The following is a 17,544-nucleotide window of genomic DNA, read 5'->3' as shown; positions in this document are numbered from 1 at the left end:
GTAGCGCTACGGGTTCAGCGGGAGGCGTGGATGACCAGCGGCGATAAACTTGCGAAAAGCAAGTTATGCTCAACTCCACCGGTGGAATCTGACAGCGTGGAAAAGTGTGAAAACATCCACGATCACCAACGGATTTTGAAGGGCTGGACTGCTGCATGATGGAGAGGAGGACACCGCCACGGCCCTTCTGAGGGTGTTCGACTCTGACACTGACAACGAGGATTTCTTTGGTTTTGAAAGTGACAACGAAGGAGAGAAGAAGAGTGGATGACGAAGCCATCCTGAGCCTGTTCGTTTCCGACACTGGAGAAGAGGACTTTGGTGGTTTCAGTGGCAGGAAGAAGAGAAAGATGGTGAATGACTGACTTTTCTTCTTGTTAAAGCCGTGTCACTGCACCTGAGCCTGAAAGGTAGGCCGGATCTATTTTTCTGGTGTGCTGTAGGTTATTGTTATGTACTACATTTGTTACTCATTTATGAAGCACAGCACATGTGCAAATATGTACCCATAACTTGTTTTTCAAAATATTAATAAAAGTGATGTCTCCAAACAGCCGTCTCTTTCCTGACAATTCCCTTTGTGCATATTCTCTTACATATGATGAGTCAAAATTGAAACACCTGCGGCTTTTGGTCAGGTGCGGCTAATGTATGTACAAAACAGGATTTTCCCCTGATTTTAGCTTGTGCGGCTAATATTCAGGTGCGCTTTGTAGTCCGGGAAATACGGTACTTCCACAGCAAGAACATTTAAAAGTGTTGGTTCAGCACAGACACACGTTTCCTCACTGATCTGCTGTAAGTCAGACATGTGAAGGAGAAAAATAAAGGTTTTACTGTTTAGTCTCACAGCTGTGCGGTTAAGAAGCTCATTGACTGACTGAAACTGAACTTATTATGTCACACGGCTTCCTCTTTGGGCTTCAGTTCTCTATGAAGCTTTTGTCTGTTTGTCGCTCTGCTTTGCTTTTCTAGCACACCAAGCAGGAGGAGACGTGGTGATCACAAAGTGTGGATTCAGTGACTTCTACTGATGACCAGCAAGAGACGGTGGCTGCCCTATTTCTTTGGTATTAAGATGTGATTAACATATTTTTTGTCATTTAAAAAGGACAAAACCCCACACTAGCAGACAGCTGTAAAAGGTATAAACACGCCCCCAGCAGCCGAGGCTGGATGCAGGGTCACCTGATCCAGCCCTGACTATACGCTTTATCAAAGTTTTAAGCCCAATCTTAAAAGCTGAGAGTGTTTGACCCCTGAACCCAAGCTGGAAGGGGGTGAACAGGTCGGTGGTGTGACGGGGGCTTTCTGTTTAGGGTCCTCTTCACAGTCACCCAGCTGTTACTTCCAGGCTGAGTGCTGGCAGGTCGTTACATCGACAAGCCTGTGGACTGATGTTAGCTGTACCTTGACTCTGTGAAACTGCTGCTCCATAACCTGGAGGCTGCGTTTGGCTTCCTCATCGTGATTCTCCAGCTCGGCCTCCAGACGTTGGATCCTTCGCTCCAGCAGAGCAGTGATCCGGCTGGAAGAGGACATTTTGCCAGCGTCCTCGTGGCTGGCAGATGTGGCTGCAGCATAAATCAAAGCAGGCAGCGAATTTGGGTTTCTGCTCCTGAGTATTTGTTCCAGCTCCTTCACCTGGTGAAAACACAAGTGATATGAAGTTGTAGAAGAAGGAAGGAGAAATGAATTGTTAGTGTATGCCCGTGTGCCAAACCTGTCGCTCCAAGTCCTTCATCCTCTTCGAGTCCACAAATTTGTCTCTCGCCTTTCTCTGCCAGCTGTTTCTTTTGCCCACTTCCTGTTTCAGTTTTTCTACCTGAAATGGAGACGGCCTGTTACTTCCCATCCTCATTCCTAAAGCTTTCACTGTTGTCACTGTAAAGCACCACAAAAGAACTCTCGCGGCCCGGTACCAAACGAGTCACGGACCGGTCCCCAACCCCCGGACCCCGAGGCCCGGGGGTTGGGGACCGCTGCTCTAGAGCAATGTTTCCAGAGCCAGGAAAGATAGGCACGTTCCTCAAAATTAACACAATTTAAATCAATTTTAGTTTTAGTGGGGCGATCGTGGCTCAAGAGTTGGGAGTTCGTCTTGTAATCGGAAGGTTGCCGGTTCGAGCCCCGGCTCCGACAGTCTCGGTCGTTGTGTCCTTGGCCAAGACACTTCACCCGTTGCCTGCTGGTGGTGGTCAGAGGGCCCGGTGGCGCCAGTGTCCGGCAGCCTCGCCTCTGTCAGTGCGCCCCAGGGTGGCTGTGGCTACAATGTAGCTGCCATCACCAGTGTGTGAATGTGTGTGTGAATGGCTGGATGACTGGATATGTAAAGCGCTTTGGGGTCCTTAGGGACGAGAAAAGCGCTATACAAATACAGGCCATTTACCATTTTTTCAAATCAAAACAATAGTTTCCTTGAGGCACATTTTGCTGTAACATAAAGAACTGAATGTTAGACTGAAACCAACAATCACACAATCCCCTGTGGGAGGTGCTCTGTGACAGCAGGAAAAAAAAACGATGGTTTGTGGCAAAACCATCACAGCCTGGTCACATGGTCTGACTGGGAGAGTACAACCACCAGCCTGCCTTAAATGGGAATGATGAATTATTCAAGTTGTATATCTAAAAAAGGTACAACAACAACAAAGACAAATAAAGTTCTGATCAACAAAGGAAACCGTCTCTAAGACTAAACACTGACCTCATTAATTATAAATGGTGTGATTGAATGTTTTGTTTCTATTATAAGTCCTGTTTAAATTAGTTGTTTAGAGTATTTAATGAAAACTGTACCACACACATGCTAAAACAGACTCTTAGATGGCTCGACTACACCATCTATTTCAGGTACAAACACTGAGTCACATGTTAGAAGGTTATGTTACAGTCATTGAATTAGCCTGCTTTATGTCCTGGTGGGCGGGGCTATGACTCGCCACACCCACTATCAGATCGTTACATGGAGAAACCTTTTGAATAGAGATTGAAAATGTGACGTCATTTCCGTGGTAAAACTGCAAAGGATTCTGGGTAAGAGTGGCAAGCGGTACCAGTGTACGAAGCTGTTGTATTATTAACTGCAATAGCCGGTCGCATGACAGCCACGGGAAGCCGACGGGTAAAGAGATCGTTTTTATCGGATTCCATCGTTGAACAGAAATTGTTCGAGCCATGTTTCCGAAGTAACAAAGAGCCGACGGATGGCCTGGATTGCAGCCATTCAAAGACCAAATATAACGTCCCAGAACACTCACAGGTTAGTCTGCTCCAAGCATTTACACGAAGGTCAGTCTGCTGTTGTAATTGTTGATGTAGGTTACAAATAAGTCTTAATTTGAATTGAATTCGTTGCTATGCTGCTTTGTTCACTGTGGCTTTGCGGGCTAATGTTTGTGTTTTGTAGGAAAACCAGCCTACAAAATGCAGGAATGTGATCCAGACTGGGCCCCTCTATCAGCCTGGGTCAGACCGAGTTTAAAGCTGCTACCACAGCCCGATTTGATCGGTTAAGAGAGAGAGCGAGATCGAAACGTCCCGCATATATGTGCCCAAGTGTTGTATTGAAGCAATCAATTGATGAATAACTTTTCCAGTATGTTGTTTTGTAATGTTTTTTTTTTTTTGTTGCATTGTTGATTAGTTTTTCACCGAAGCAGCTAATAAAGCACGATGGATTTTTTTTTTTACAATTTTGCCTCTTTCCTGTAAGATTCTATAATAGAGCGAAACAATAATGCCAGTTATAAATAAAAACAATAATTGAATGAATTACGAAACACTCATTTTATTTCTATTAGATCTGAAAATGTTGTGTAACACTACAACCTGAAACAACAAATAGATGCGTTGGCCTGTAACAACAGCTGTGAGATGGAATAGTCCAAATCACCAAAGTAAACTGGAGCTGGGCTTGTTGCAGGATCTGAAGTTACTAAACATGTTGTGAGTGTGTGCACTCACACTTAGGACCATATAATAATAAATATGTGCGTGATGAAAGTTGTGCAGCATGCTAACGTCCTTACTCCACTCTGTATGCTCGTGTGGGTCTGACCCTTTCACTCCTTTGATTTTTTCCTCGTCCTTTTTTTGCCTCTTCGCCACGTCTGTCTTCGTACAGAGCTGCCGTGTTCACCGTCGTTTTGTACAGAACTGCAACTCGTAAACATAAAATGCAAGTAGGGATTAAAACCGCAGAATTAATGATTGCCGGTGCTGGAAATGCTTGATGCGCTTGATGCAGTGTTTTGATGTTGTTGCCACTCGTACCCACAATGCAATGCACGAAAGTCACGTGGTCTGTCAATCTCTATCTCTGTCAATTTCTATACAAAGTGTTCACGGACACCTTGGCTGCTGCCTCTAAACATATTGAGCGTTGTCGGTCGTGCATGCTGCTCATTAACATTCAGTATTTGTTAGTTACTGTTACAGGTTGCTGCTGTGGTCTGCCTACTGTGTTGTTCTCTTTTGGTTTCTTGACTTTTCTTCCAGCAGGTGATCCAGCTGACTTTTGTGGTCTTTTCCTTCTGTCCCTCTGATTTTCTTGAACTTCCCTTGTCTACGCCTTTCCCGTTCCTATCCCCCGGTCATGTCTGTTCTCATTGTAATAACTTAAAAGTAAAAATAAAGATCAATCAAGTGGACCAGTATGACAAAGCCGTAATGATCCACGTTGCCTGTTGGGCCTCTTTCTTGGCCTTCAGACGATAACTCTGATGCTACAGTGCCGAACGGCACAGGAAGAATAACTGAATTAAACTAACAACAATGACTTGCATGAGGGAAGTTCACTGAAGTCAGAGTATCATTTAAATATGTCTGTGAAGGTTCTCAGTCATCTAGGTCATTTTGACTCAAAATTGAGTCAAAGGACTCAATTTTGCCATTTCTCCGCAACAGTTGCCCACAGTGGACCTCATCTCAGCCACAGAAACCGCCATACGGATTAATAAATTATCACAGACAGAAGCAGAGCAAATCAGGATGAAAGTCTCAGCCACCCTCTCCAGTGCCAAAGTCCCTCCATCCAACCTCACAATACAGGAAAAGAAGGCCGTCGCTTCCCTGAGCAAAGACCACAACATCACTGTTTTACCAGCTGATAAGGGAAGATGCACCGTGGTCCTAAACACTACAGATTACCATACAAAGATCACTACTCTCCTCAGTGACAACAATACCTACGAAGCCCTAAAGCGAGACCCCACAAGCAGCTACAAAAAGAAAGTTATAGCTTGCCTTCAGGACCTTGAAAAGGACAAAATCATTGACTGCCTTACATATCACCGCCTTTACCCAGGGGATGCCATACCCTGCATTTACGGACTTCCTAAGATCCACAAGGAAGCTGTCCCACTCAGACCCATAGTCAGTAGCATAAACTCAGCCACTTACAACATTGCTAAACACCTTGCTACCATCCTTGCGCCTCTCGTGGGGAACACCCCACACCACATCAAGAACTCCACCGACTTCACCGACAAGGTCCAGAAACTTACCCTGGATCCAGATGAAACCATGGTGTCCTTTGATGTAGTCTCTCTCTTCACCTGCATACCCACCACGGAGGCCGTGGAGACTGTCAGAAAACGACTACAAGAAGACAGCTCCTTGGAGGACAGGACCAACTTCACACCCGATCAGATCTGCACACTGTTAGACCTCTGCCTCACCACTACATATTTCAAGTACAACGAAGGCTTTTACAGACAAAAACATGGCTGTGCCATGGGCTCCCCCGTGTCACCTATTGTAGCAACCTTTACATGGAGGAAGTGGAAAGGAAGGCTCTTGGCTCTTTCAAAGGAAGAGTACCCAGCCACTGGTACAGATATGTGGACGACACCTGGGTCAACATCAAGACACAAGAAGTGGATTCCTTCACTGCGCACATTAACGCTGTGGATAAAAACATCAAGTTCACCAGGGAAGACACAAAGGACAACTGTTTGCCTTTCCTGGACTGCGCTGTGCACATTGAAGAGAACGGCAACCTCAACATCGAAGTTTACCGGAAGCCCACACACACGGACCAGTACCTCCTCTTTGACTCCCATCACCCTCTGGAACACAAACTTGGAGTAATCAGGACCCTACACCACCGCGCAGAACATGTTCCCTCTAAGCATGAAGGGAAAAAGAAGGAACACACACATCAGAAAGGGTTTTATTGCCAAATGTTGAGCGGGTTTACAACATTAGGAAATTGCTGCGGTGCTTCAGTGCAAACATACTGTTATAAATTACGCTTAAATAGACATGAAAATAAAAATAAGAATAAGAGTTAAAAGTGCTAACTAGATAGATATATACATGATATATACATGAGTGCAGGTGGTGATCAGTGCCAAACATGGAATGATGCAGTGACACAGCGTAGGGTCATGTGTTAGTGGTGGGAACAGTCATATGGTTATTGTTCATGTGTCCAACAGCAGAGGGGAAGAAACTGTTCTTATGGCGAGAGGTTCTGGTGCGAATGGACCGGAGCCTCCTGCCTGAGGGGAGCAGGTCAAACAGACTGTGTCCAGGGTGAGAAGGGTCAGCTGTGACTGAGCTGCACGCCGCAGTGTCCTGGAGGTGTACAGGTCCTGCAGAGATGGGAGTCTGCAGCCAATCACCTTCTCAGCAGAGCGCACAACACGCTGCAGTCTCTGTTTGTCCCTGATAGTGGCTCCAGCGTACCACACGGTGATGGAGGAGGTGAGGATGGACTCGATGATTGCAGTGTAGAATTGCATCATCGTCCGTGCTGGCAGGTTGAATTTCTTCAGCTGCCTCAGGAAGTACATCCTCTGCTGGGCTTTCTTAATGACGGAGGTGATGGTGGGCTCCCACTTCAGGTCCTGAGTGATGGTGGTACCCAGGAAGCGGAATGAGTCCACAGAGGTGATGGGGGTATCAGTCAGGATGATGGGGGGGAGTGGAGCTGTGTGCTTCCTGAAGTCCACAATAATCTCCACTGTCTTCTGGGCATTCAGCACCAGGTTGTTGTGGCTGCACCAGGACACCAGACGTTCAACCTCCCTCCTGTAGGCAGACTCGTCCCCGTCCGAGATGAGTCCGATAACGGTGGTGTCATCTGCAAACTTGATTAGCTTGACAGACTGGTGGGTGGAGGTGCAGCAGTTGGTGTACAGGGAGAAGAGCAGAGGAGAAAGAACACAGCCCTGAGGGGAGCCGGTGCTGATGGTCCGGGAGTCCGAGACATTCTTTCCCAGCCTCACGTGCTGCTTCCTGTCCGTCAGGAAGTCAGTGATCCACCGGCAGATGGGATCAGGCACATTCATCTGGGAAAGCTTGTCTCGGAGATGGTCTGGAAGGATGGTGTTGAAGGCAGAGCTGAAGTCCACAAACAGGATCCTGGCGTAGGTTCCTGGGGAGTCCAGATGCTGCAGGATGAAGTGTAGGGCCATGTTGATGGCGTCGTCTACAGACCTGTTGGCTCTGTATGCAAACTGCAGGGGGTCCAGGAGGGGGACCGTGAGGGTCCTGAGATGGGAGAGAACCAGGCGCTCAAAAGACTTCATGACCACAGATGTCAGAGCCACGGGTCTGTAGTCATTTAGTCCAGTGATCCTAGGTTTCTTGGGGACAGGGATTATGGTGGAGGACTTGAAGCAGGCAGGCACATGACATGCCTGCAGTGAGGAGTTGAAAATGCCAGAAAACACTGGGGCCAGCTCGTTTGCACAGTGTCTGAGGGCTTTTATAAAGTCAGCAAAGAGGCACAGAAAAGAAGACCAGACACCAGTGAGGGAGGATAAGAAGGACAGACGCAACAACATTGTCATCCCCTATGTAGCCGGTGTATCAGAGAAACTCAGGAGAGTTTTCTCCAAGCATGACATCCCAGTGTATTTCAGACCCAGCAACACGCTCAGACAAAAACTGGTTCACCCGAAAGACAAAATGCCAAAACACAAACTTAACAATGTGGTGTATGCTGTACAGTGCAGCGAGGAATGCTCAGACCTCTACATTGGAGAGACCAAACAGCCACTTCACAAGCGCATGGCACAACACAGAAGAGCCACCTCCACAGGACAAGACTCAGCAGTCCATCTGCATCTAAAGGTCAAAGGTCACTCTTTCGAGGATGCCAATGTTCACATTTTGGGCAGAGGACAGATGGTTTGAAAGAGGAGTGAAAGAAGCATCTATGTCCACTGTGAGCGACCATCTTTGAACAGAGGCGGGGCTTACGACACCAACTCTCTGCCATCTATAATCCAGTTCTGAGTTCCTCCCCAGACGCCTTAACGCCCACTCACATCCTGGGCCATCTGACCTCAGGAAATCACATGATAAGGTGGGGCCAGGTTTCACAATGAACACACCCGAAACTCTGGCTAATTGGGACCCACACCCAGTTTCACACCTTGGATTAGGTAGATGATCATCAGGGGGTCCTTTTGTCCCTCTGTGGGGGGAAACTCCCACTAGGTTTAAATCTGGGACTCTCCACCATTTGACCTTAGAACTGAAGAAGCTTCTTGGATGAGAGGTGAAACGTCTTCAAGCAACTCAAAGAAGTCCAGACGCTTTTCTTTGCAAGTATCATTTAAAATAAAAAGTAGTTAGCACAGACAGAGGATTCATGCAGATTGAGGGTACAAAACAAATCAGTCTGTAACCATCGTGTGAGAGCGGAGCATCACCTGTTCTCTGAGCTGGTGTATCTCAGCTGTAGCAGCCTTCAGCCTGCCAGCATCTCTGTCCAGCATCTCCTGCTTCTCAGCAAACCACTGCAGTTTTTTCTTAAGGGCTGTCACTTCCTCCTGGTGCCTGTCCTCTAATACACGCATCTCAAAGGTCTGATTTCCTAACACGTTCAGGAGAAACGCACTCAGTTCTTACTCACATATACACAGCAGGTACAATAAGTATTGAACATGTCACCAGTTTCCTAAGTAAGTATATTTCTAAAGGTGCTACTGACATGAAAGCTTCACCAGCTTAATTCCCACATTACAAGAAATCAAACATAAATGTCCACAGATTAAGTTGTGTGTAAGAATGAGGAGTGACACAGACAAGTACTTAGAAAGCAATCCTGCCTTTTTATAGGCCAGATGGGACCATCAAGAAACATCTCATGATGGGTAAAAACAAATAATCTAGCTCAAGACCGTCACAGTCCTATTGTTGTAAAACATCCTGATTGGTTACAGAAGAATTTCTAAAATCCTGAAGGTTCCAGTGGCCAGCGCCCGGTCATGGCCGGTTCTCCCCACAGAGCAGTGAACAGAATTATCGCAGAGCCAGGGGCCACTTGTGGAGAGCTACAGAAAGACCAGGAATCCTGCAATTGTTTCAAACAACACAATGAAAACACGGCCTGTATGCACAATACTGTTCATTACTGAAGAAAAAGCAAAATGAAACATTTAAATTTTGCTGAAAAACAATCAAACAAGCCTTTGAAATACTGGGCGAACATAGTCTGGTCAGATGAGACCATAGTTCCACTCGTTGCATGCATAATAAACACCATGCCAACAGGTATGCACCACCAAGGCCTGGGTGTTTCAGCATGTGACACTGGCACACTTCAGGATGAAGGGAAAAATGTGCCGAGACATTCCTGATAGCGAAGAAATGACAGTAGATGTACAGAAAGGAAACTACTGACTGGCTTCAGAGAAAGAAAGAAAGTGTCTCGCCCAGCCAGTCACCTGACCCATATCCAGGTTAAAGTCAGTGGAAAGAACTAAAGGTCAGAGGTCATAGAAATACTTTCTCCACACAGGAGACGTCGTGAAGCCGTCGCCTCCAACAACGGCTTTTTGTGCGAACAGTTAAGTAAACATCAGTCAGCACGTTCAGTACTTTCATCTGTGTGTGGATTAGATGTTACCCACATCTGGTGACAACTTCACTTTGAATCATACATTTAATGACATATTTGTCAGTTTGATACTTTTTGGGGTTTTATAAACAAATCACCAGTAGCAGCTGGTTACACATCTTTTCAGTGTTGCAGTAATCCTGACAGCATTTGATGCTTTTCTTTGTCACACAACATTAAAGTGAGTCTCTTTGGTCAAACACAACATTTGAAGCTGCCACTTTGATTTATGGGTTTCTGCTAAGGTGGCACATTTTTTAAACTGGCAGAGTTTTGCATATTTCTACATGTTTTGAAGGCAAAACGAAGCTCCAAACTTGGGCTTGTCATTATCCTATTATAGCATTTTGGAATTGGGTTTGTATATGAAGTGAAAAGGGGATGAAAAATATGAATATTGTAGTTTCAGGACTGTTCTTTATCTTACCCGATGTGGAGGTGGCTCGGGCTTCAGCCAGGTCTCTCTCTTTCTTAATGAGCTGCAAGTCCACCTCCAGAGCCTGCTTTTCCTGCTTAAGCTTGTGGACGTCCTCAGACATCTTGGCCTCATTTCTCTGCACAAAGATTCACATCTGTGCTACATCAAAGAGGCTAACATAGCCCTTCAAGCCTTACAGTACAGGTGGATGAGAGCGGTACTAACCTGAAGTGAGTTTATTTGCGCTAACAAGTCTGCAGTGCGTGGAGTATGATCCGTTAAGCATATACTTCCCACTGGCCTCGAAGTTTTATGCAGCTGCTCCCTGGTGAGGTTAGAAAAGGTTTACCCTAACCACAGAACAACCACTCCACAGCTAGAGGACTTTATGATCTCTATTTGTTAACAACCTACTTCACAAACTTTGAATAAAGTTAGCGCTGCTGTCCCTGAACACGAGTGACTCTCCGGTTTGGCCTATGAGTTGAATACCTTCCATAGCCCAAACACGTGCTGTTAGCTTCACTGTTAGCTTCACTGTTAGGTGCTTAAATGCACAGAATGAAGCGATGCATGAACATGTGTATGACTCGCAGTGTTCCAAGTGGTCAGTCTTTCACAGTGCACATAAACACACATATATGGGTACAACAACATGTGTGTGGGACGTACAGGTCTGTCAGACGCTCACCTGGTGGCAGCCAGCTCATTCAGCAGCCGCTGGTTTTCTTTAAACATGGCCTCCTCATTAGCTTTACTCTTGGCCTGCTGAGCCTTCATCTGTAAATACAGCTTCTCATTCTCCTGGAGGAAGATTAATGTAAAAAAACAAACAAAAAAACAATGAAAAGAACAACAACTAGGTACAAATGGCTCTTGTTTTTTTAAACCGTTGCTCACACCTAATATGGGCTTTTCTATTTACTGCAGTTTGTATAAAACTGAAAATGATTAGAATTTCATAAACTGTGCCCACACGGCGTCTTAACATAGAGCTTCTGAGGCAAAGCACTGCTACGAGTGGAGAGGACTTCTAAAAAGTTGTTTTAAGCAGATGGCAGAAAGTTTAGTGCTTGGGGAAAATGAGTCCCTCTCATTAAAGACACACTCATCTCCCAAACCTATGCAAACTAAAGCAGGGGTCCCCAATCCCAGACCTCGAGGGCCGGTGTCCTGCAGGTTTTAGATCTCACCCTGGGTCAGCACACCTGAATCACATGATTAGTTCATTACCAGGCCTCTGGAGAACTACAGGACATGTTGGTCGTGTCCAAATTCATGGGCTGCATCCTCCTGAGGACCCGGCCTTCGCGGTCTATGTGGGCCGGGTCCTCAGAAGGTCGGGTAGGCCGGAAGTAAACGGCCGTGAAATTGGACGGTCTAGCCTTCTGATTAGCGTCGCCGCTGTCTCGGTGGAGTTTAATAAACTCGGCCGTCTGCTCCTTGCTATCTAAAATATAACAGGACACTGGCGTAAATTCTCGACTGTCTCATACTTCTGTTTAATCAGTTTTCTGTTTGACGTTTAGTCAGCTGTGTGAAAACCAAGGAGGAACCCACCCGGGGGATTAATAAAGTTTTATTTTATCTAATCTAATCTAAGAACTTTAATCTCAGCCAAACCGATTTACTCACGAACAAACAAAACACTGAAAAAAGCCCAACAATAACATTTTTAGGTTGTCTAAGTGACTTATATATTACGTTTAACCCGAGCAGCGAAAGTCCGCGGTGATCTGAAAATGATGTGCCGGGAGTTGTGCCGTTCTCGGCCGCATCAGTAACCCTCGAGCTCCCGGCTTGCTATCGAGCTGGTGGGTAACAGACGCCTCTGAAAACGTCGAAGCACTTTTGCAAATATGCGATATCTTGATAAACTGAGCAGATATTTGATGTTTACACAACTACTTTCTCGCCTGAAAATATGTTAAAAGTTTATTTTGTGACCCAGAAAGATTAGTATGAGTAATTTTAAAACTTAGTAGCGGCCGCCATTGTTGGAAACTGGAGTTTGGCTGGGCCGCGCTATGAGTTCTGGGATATGGTGGGCCACGAAGGACACACCCGACCCATCCTTCAAATTCGGGGAAAAGGAGGACGCATTTGTCGGCTGCATTCGGAGGAGTCTACGAATTTGGACAGCCTTCGGCGCGTCGCTGTGACGTAATCGGTCTACAAATGCGGCCTCAGGAGGATGCAGCCCATGAATTTGGACACGACCGTTGAGGAGGTAACTTATCCATTTAAATCAGCTGTGATGGATCAAGGACACATCTAAAGTAGATGTAGAGTAGCGAAAGTCTGCAGTGATCTGAAAATGATGTGTCGGGACTTTGCCATTCTCGGCGGCTCTAGTGACCCTTGACCTCCCGGCTAGCTATCGAGCTAGTGGGTAACAGACGTCTCCGAAAACGTCAGAGCGCTTTTGAAAGTATGCGGTGTCTTGATAAACTGAGCAGATATTTGAGGTTTACACAGCTACATTCTCCATGAAAATATGTTAAACGTTTATTTTGTGACCCAGAAAGAATAATAAGAGTAAAGTTAAAACTAACTAGCTGCCGCCATTGTTGGAAACTGTGCTGGGCTGCGCTATGAATTCTGGGACACAGCTTCTTCTTCGGGGTTTAACGGCAGCTGGCATCCTTGTACATGCAGTGCTGCCATCTTCTGTTTCAGTGCGTTATTACACTCTTAAATCCTGCTACTTATTCCTGCGTCTTTTGGGATCTTACAAAGCTTCAAACGACGCGTCGACTATTAAATCAGTCGTCGACGATTTTGATAGTCGACTAATCGTGGCAGCCCTAGTATGTAGTGTCATAAATTTGCATCCATTCAGTTGATGATGTAGCAAATGTATAAAATTACTTACACTGCTGGGATTACAGCTGACAGAACACAAATTAGAAAACAGTCTATTTGTTTTAGAAACAAGTCCTAATAAAAGTCCTTAAAAAGTCGAAATAACACTGAAATCATTGAGAGAAAAACGTTGTGACAAAAGTCACAATAAGATGTAGAGTTCAGGGTCACTAACCTGTTGGTAACCTTTTATGAGTGCCTCCTGCTCTTTTATTTCTTTATCAATCTGCTGGAACTTCTCATCTGCAGCAACATCTGCAGCCTCCACCCACCTCTTCTTCTGACTGGCTTCTTCTGCACTTCTCAGCTGTTGAGAGAAAAAAGTCTTACCCTGGCAGTACCCAAATAAGAATGGGCCATCCTACAGATTTCCCATATATATGGAATGAAAGTAGTGACGTGTTTGTGCACCTTGCTTTGCAGTAGGTAATTCTGCTGTCTGAGTGAGCTGAGCTCCTCTGCTCCTGCCTTCATCATCTGCAGCTCCCTCTCCTTCTGTGCCAGCTGCGTCCTCAGCTCCTCCAGCACGGAGCTGTCGTGGCCAGTCTGAAAGGCAACAAACCAAAGTCACGTCTCTCTTTCAGCAAGAATCAGTGTGCACAGGAGCTGCAGCATGTTTTTGCTTTTCTCCTATTGAACACACATTTTGGCAGTATGTTTGTGTTGTGACACTCTAAATGTAGTGTTAGGTAAAACAACACTGTCCTTGTAAAAGGTGAAAAACACTATGGATGAACGTGTGAAATCCTTTAAGCAGAGGCTGTGGCACTTTAGCTCTGCAGCTCAGTCACTCCCTGGATGGCTCTCAGTTTGCTAAAGTGATGTGCAAACAACAAAGGCTCTAACTTTACTCACATCTTTCCATTTTAAATATTTTATGTTTTAGCACCCAGAGCTGTACCAATGACCAGCTACTACGCATACTCAGGTTTTATCTAGGAGCTGTAAGCTTTAGGCTCTGCTTTGGTAACCAGCAGCAGATTTTAGGCACACAGACTTCATCCCACAAAGAGCTGGGCCTAACACTGTAAAACATGGCAAAAGGAGACCTCTGGAAGTTCAGCTCAATCTCAATGCCAGACACCAACACAGACATCGAACAGGCTGGAGAGAGGACACATCCCTTCCATCTCCAATACCCTAAATGTCAAAGGAGCTTGCAAAGAAAAGCGTCTTTAAGTTGCTTGAAGACGTTTCACCTCTCATCCAAGAAGCTTCTTCAGTTCTAAGGTCAAATGGTGGAGAGTCCAGATATAAACCTAGTGGGAGTTTCCCCCCACAGAGGGACAAAAGGACCCCTGATGATCCTCTAATCGCCTGAGCCAAGGTGTGAAACTGGGTGTGGGTCCCAATCAGCCAGAGTTTCGGGTGTGTTCATTGTGAAACCTGGCCCCACCTTATCATGCGAATTCCTGAGGTCAGGTGGCCCAGGATGTGAGTGGGCGTTAAGGCAGGGAAGGGAACTCAAAACTGGATTATAGATGGCAGAGAGTTGGTGTCGTAAACCCTGCCTCTGTTCAAAGATGGTCGCTCACAGTGGACATAGATGCTTCTTTCACTCCTCTTTCAAACCATCTGTCCTCTCTGTCCAAAGTGTGAACATTGGCATCCTCGAAAGAGTGTCCTTTACTACTGTAACTTGGCTTCAGATAAGTAATAGAAAATAAATGGATTCATGTTCGCTGTATGATGTTGTTCAAGAAAAGCAGAGGTCATGGTTACTGCTGACACGCTTAGTATTAGAAGTTGAGATGGAAGTAAGCATGAGGGTGTTTGGTAATCCAATGCCACGTTCTAGATGCAGCCGGAAATTTAAATTTCCAAGTTCCAGTCAGAATATCATCTGGAATGTTCCCTCAAATCAATTAACTAATATCCCAGAAATGAAAACTGCACTGACACTGTTGTGTATTCAAGACTCACTAAATAAGCAGTGCGCAGCACACAGACCAGGCTCTATCCATCAATGTGCTGCAGGAGTGTTTCTCAGCACAAAACAACAAAAGTGTTACGGCAGAGGTTCCCAAAGTGGGGGACGCAGAGCCATTGCAAGGGGAGTATGAATGAAAAACGTGTGGACTCTGCTGGCATAACGGACAGGTTTTTGACGGGGCTCCCACACAAATGCAAAGCAGAGGATGAAGCATCTCCAAATATGTTTCCAAACCAACTTCCTTCCAAGTCAAAGAACAGATGATCATATCTTGCCTTTGGCTTCACCTGCACAAGTGCAAAGGTAGGTCTCCCTGCAGGATTAGTTTCCCCTGCGTCAGGAGCAGCGCTGGGCTGTTTAAATCACGGACACGGACGAATGTATTGACAGCAATGCTGAATATTATTACACAGGAAAAAACAACTACACAAAATAGACCATGACACCTTTCTAAATGGAGGGACAGTAACTGTGTGTAAGTGTGAACACAGGAACCACTGTGTTATGGTGTAATGTTAATGATGCATTAATGAATCTACTTTGCTAAGATACAAAACAAGCCCTGTTTTCCTCTTTTCCAGCTTCATCACTGGAATGTGAGTGATGAAGTCACTGCAGAGTTCAAACAAGATTAACCAAACGCAGCACAACAGCTGTCGTAATCTTCCTGAAGTTATACAGGTTATTACCAACCACACAGAGTAAAAAGAACAATGTGAAAAGATGCTGGTGGTCAGGAAAACCTGCATACACAGTATTTCCTTACACGGATCTGTGGAAGATGTTGCTCCAGCCTGGTTTCTCTGACTTCCTGTGCAGAATCCTGGTGTTTGGTAGCATCTATTTGCTGCTGGAGGACAGCCACTAAGGACTGAACAGATGCCACTAGTTCATTCCTCACTGTTACTCCTGGTTCTACCAGTGAAAACACACAGAAAGGGATTCAAAGAAGTGCTAACAAGTCAAGACATTACAAGGTAAACTGACAGAATTGATGCTGGTTGATAAGAAATGAAGTTAAGCAGTTATCCAATGATCGATCAATGAGTTTCTAACAGTGTGGAAAGCACACGATTCTTTCCTACATTATTTAAGCCTCTGATGACTTGATGTGTGCAGTTAATAACCTGTGCAGTCCCAGCAGTCTTCATGGTTCGCTCTGTGTGGACACTGTGAGGAAACAGCAGACCGGGTTTTGGCTGGTGTAGCAGAACCTCTACTTATCCCCGATGACCTTGAAGTCACCGCCGTTCTCCCATCCAGGCGCTTGCCTCTTACAGGAGCTGGAGTGGCTTGTCTCATTGAAGAGGTACAGGAAGGAGAAGTAAGGGAGCCACGGGAGGCCTGAGAAAAACGTATAATGCAAAGTGTGAATGTAATCTCTTTTCTACAGTAGTGCCTTTTATATAGTTTGCTCACCGGGTGTTTCTTAGTTTTGCCAGTGTGAGATGATGTGAGAGAAGAGCTTTTGGTATGATCCTGCATCAGCTTGTCTACTTCTGCTCTGATGCTGCAAATCAGATCCTTGTTGGGGGGGTGAGCAGCACTGATTGGGTGGCTTGTCGACTCCTCGGCCCCATTTATTGCTGCAGCTGCAGGGTGCTGTGCCTCATCCGGGAATGCCCTTTCCAGTCCCCTGGAAGTCTTTTCTTGGTTGGGCTCCACAACACTGCAAAGTGACAACCACAGTAAAAAAGAAACAAAATATTTTGTGTATTGTAACTTTACAGTTACTACTGTAACTATTTTTTCAGAAGAGTGGCAGTGATGTCACGATGGTGAGTTCTCCTAAATACAGACAGACGGTGGATAATACATTTTTTCTCTCATATTCATCTACATAAATGAGTACACATTAGTGCCGAGCAGAAGACTGTGGACGGACGGACGGGTGGACAGGCTTCAGCATGAGTCGTCACATCTGCCCGAGTTTCATTGATAGGTAACACATTTAGCTCACCTGTCACATTTGCCTTTGCTGTGTAAACTACATACTTTTATTTTCTTGGAGGGTGCAGATGGTTTCCTAATTATTACAATCCATTTCATAATCATTGACACTCTGAGTCCAGACCTTTTACCAACTGAAAACATTTGATTCATCATGAAAAATAAAGAAGAGTCAGGAATGATGAGCAGCTGGACAAGAATGGGACAACAATGCTCTCCAACATGTCCAGCAGCTGGTTTCCTACTTCCAGATGTTTCAGGACTGTTGTAAGAAGAGGGGCTGGTACACATGGCCCAGTGTTTTTGAGATGTGCTGCTATCATTAAATACAACAGATTTTTTTTTTTTATTGTACATTTTATAAATATCGGATATATTTTCTTTGTTTTGCTGGGAACAAATAGGGGCTTCAACATATTTGCAAATCAATGCAAAGCGCTTTAATTAACATTCTGCACAGCCTCCCTGAATTTTAGAACTGATGATCACAGAAGTGATCCCTGTGTGTTGGCCCTGCGA

General features: G+C 45.3%; 1 protein-coding gene across 3 annotated transcripts in view; it reads right to left on the bottom strand.

Annotated features, from left to right (window-relative positions):
- The window catches only part of cep162 (centrosomal protein 162), a 44,322-nt gene that overhangs the window by 7,058 nt on the left and 19,720 nt on the right, over positions 1-17,544 (bottom strand). For all 3 annotated transcript variants that reach the window (XM_080895905.1, XM_080895903.1, XM_080895904.1), the window contains exons 11-21: positions 16,495-16,744; positions 16,203-16,419; positions 15,842-15,990; positions 13,554-13,688; positions 13,318-13,449; positions 10,969-11,081; positions 10,503-10,602; positions 10,287-10,413; positions 8,670-8,833; positions 1,724-1,825; positions 1,411-1,644 (exon numbers count right to left, since the gene is read on the bottom strand). In XM_080895905.1, coding sequence (XP_080752031.1) covers positions 1,411-1,644; positions 1,724-1,825; positions 8,670-8,833; positions 10,287-10,413; positions 10,503-10,602; positions 10,969-11,081; positions 13,318-13,449; positions 13,554-13,688; positions 15,842-15,990; positions 16,203-16,419; positions 16,495-16,744 — 1,723 coding nt within the window. The remainder of the gene's footprint in view (positions 1-1,410; positions 1,645-1,723; positions 1,826-8,669; positions 8,834-10,286; positions 10,414-10,502; positions 10,603-10,968; positions 11,082-13,317; positions 13,450-13,553; positions 13,689-15,841; positions 15,991-16,202; positions 16,420-16,494; positions 16,745-17,544) is intronic.

This window comes from Rhamphochromis sp. 'chilingali' (assembly GCF_963969265.1).
Source record: "Rhamphochromis sp. 'chilingali' genome assembly, chromosome: 11".
Classification (NCBI taxonomy): domain Eukaryota; kingdom Metazoa; phylum Chordata; class Actinopteri; order Cichliformes; family Cichlidae; genus Rhamphochromis; species Rhamphochromis sp. 'chilingali'.
The sequence above is the reverse complement of the archived record's forward strand: the minus strand, read 5'-3'. Positions and strand labels throughout refer to the sequence as shown.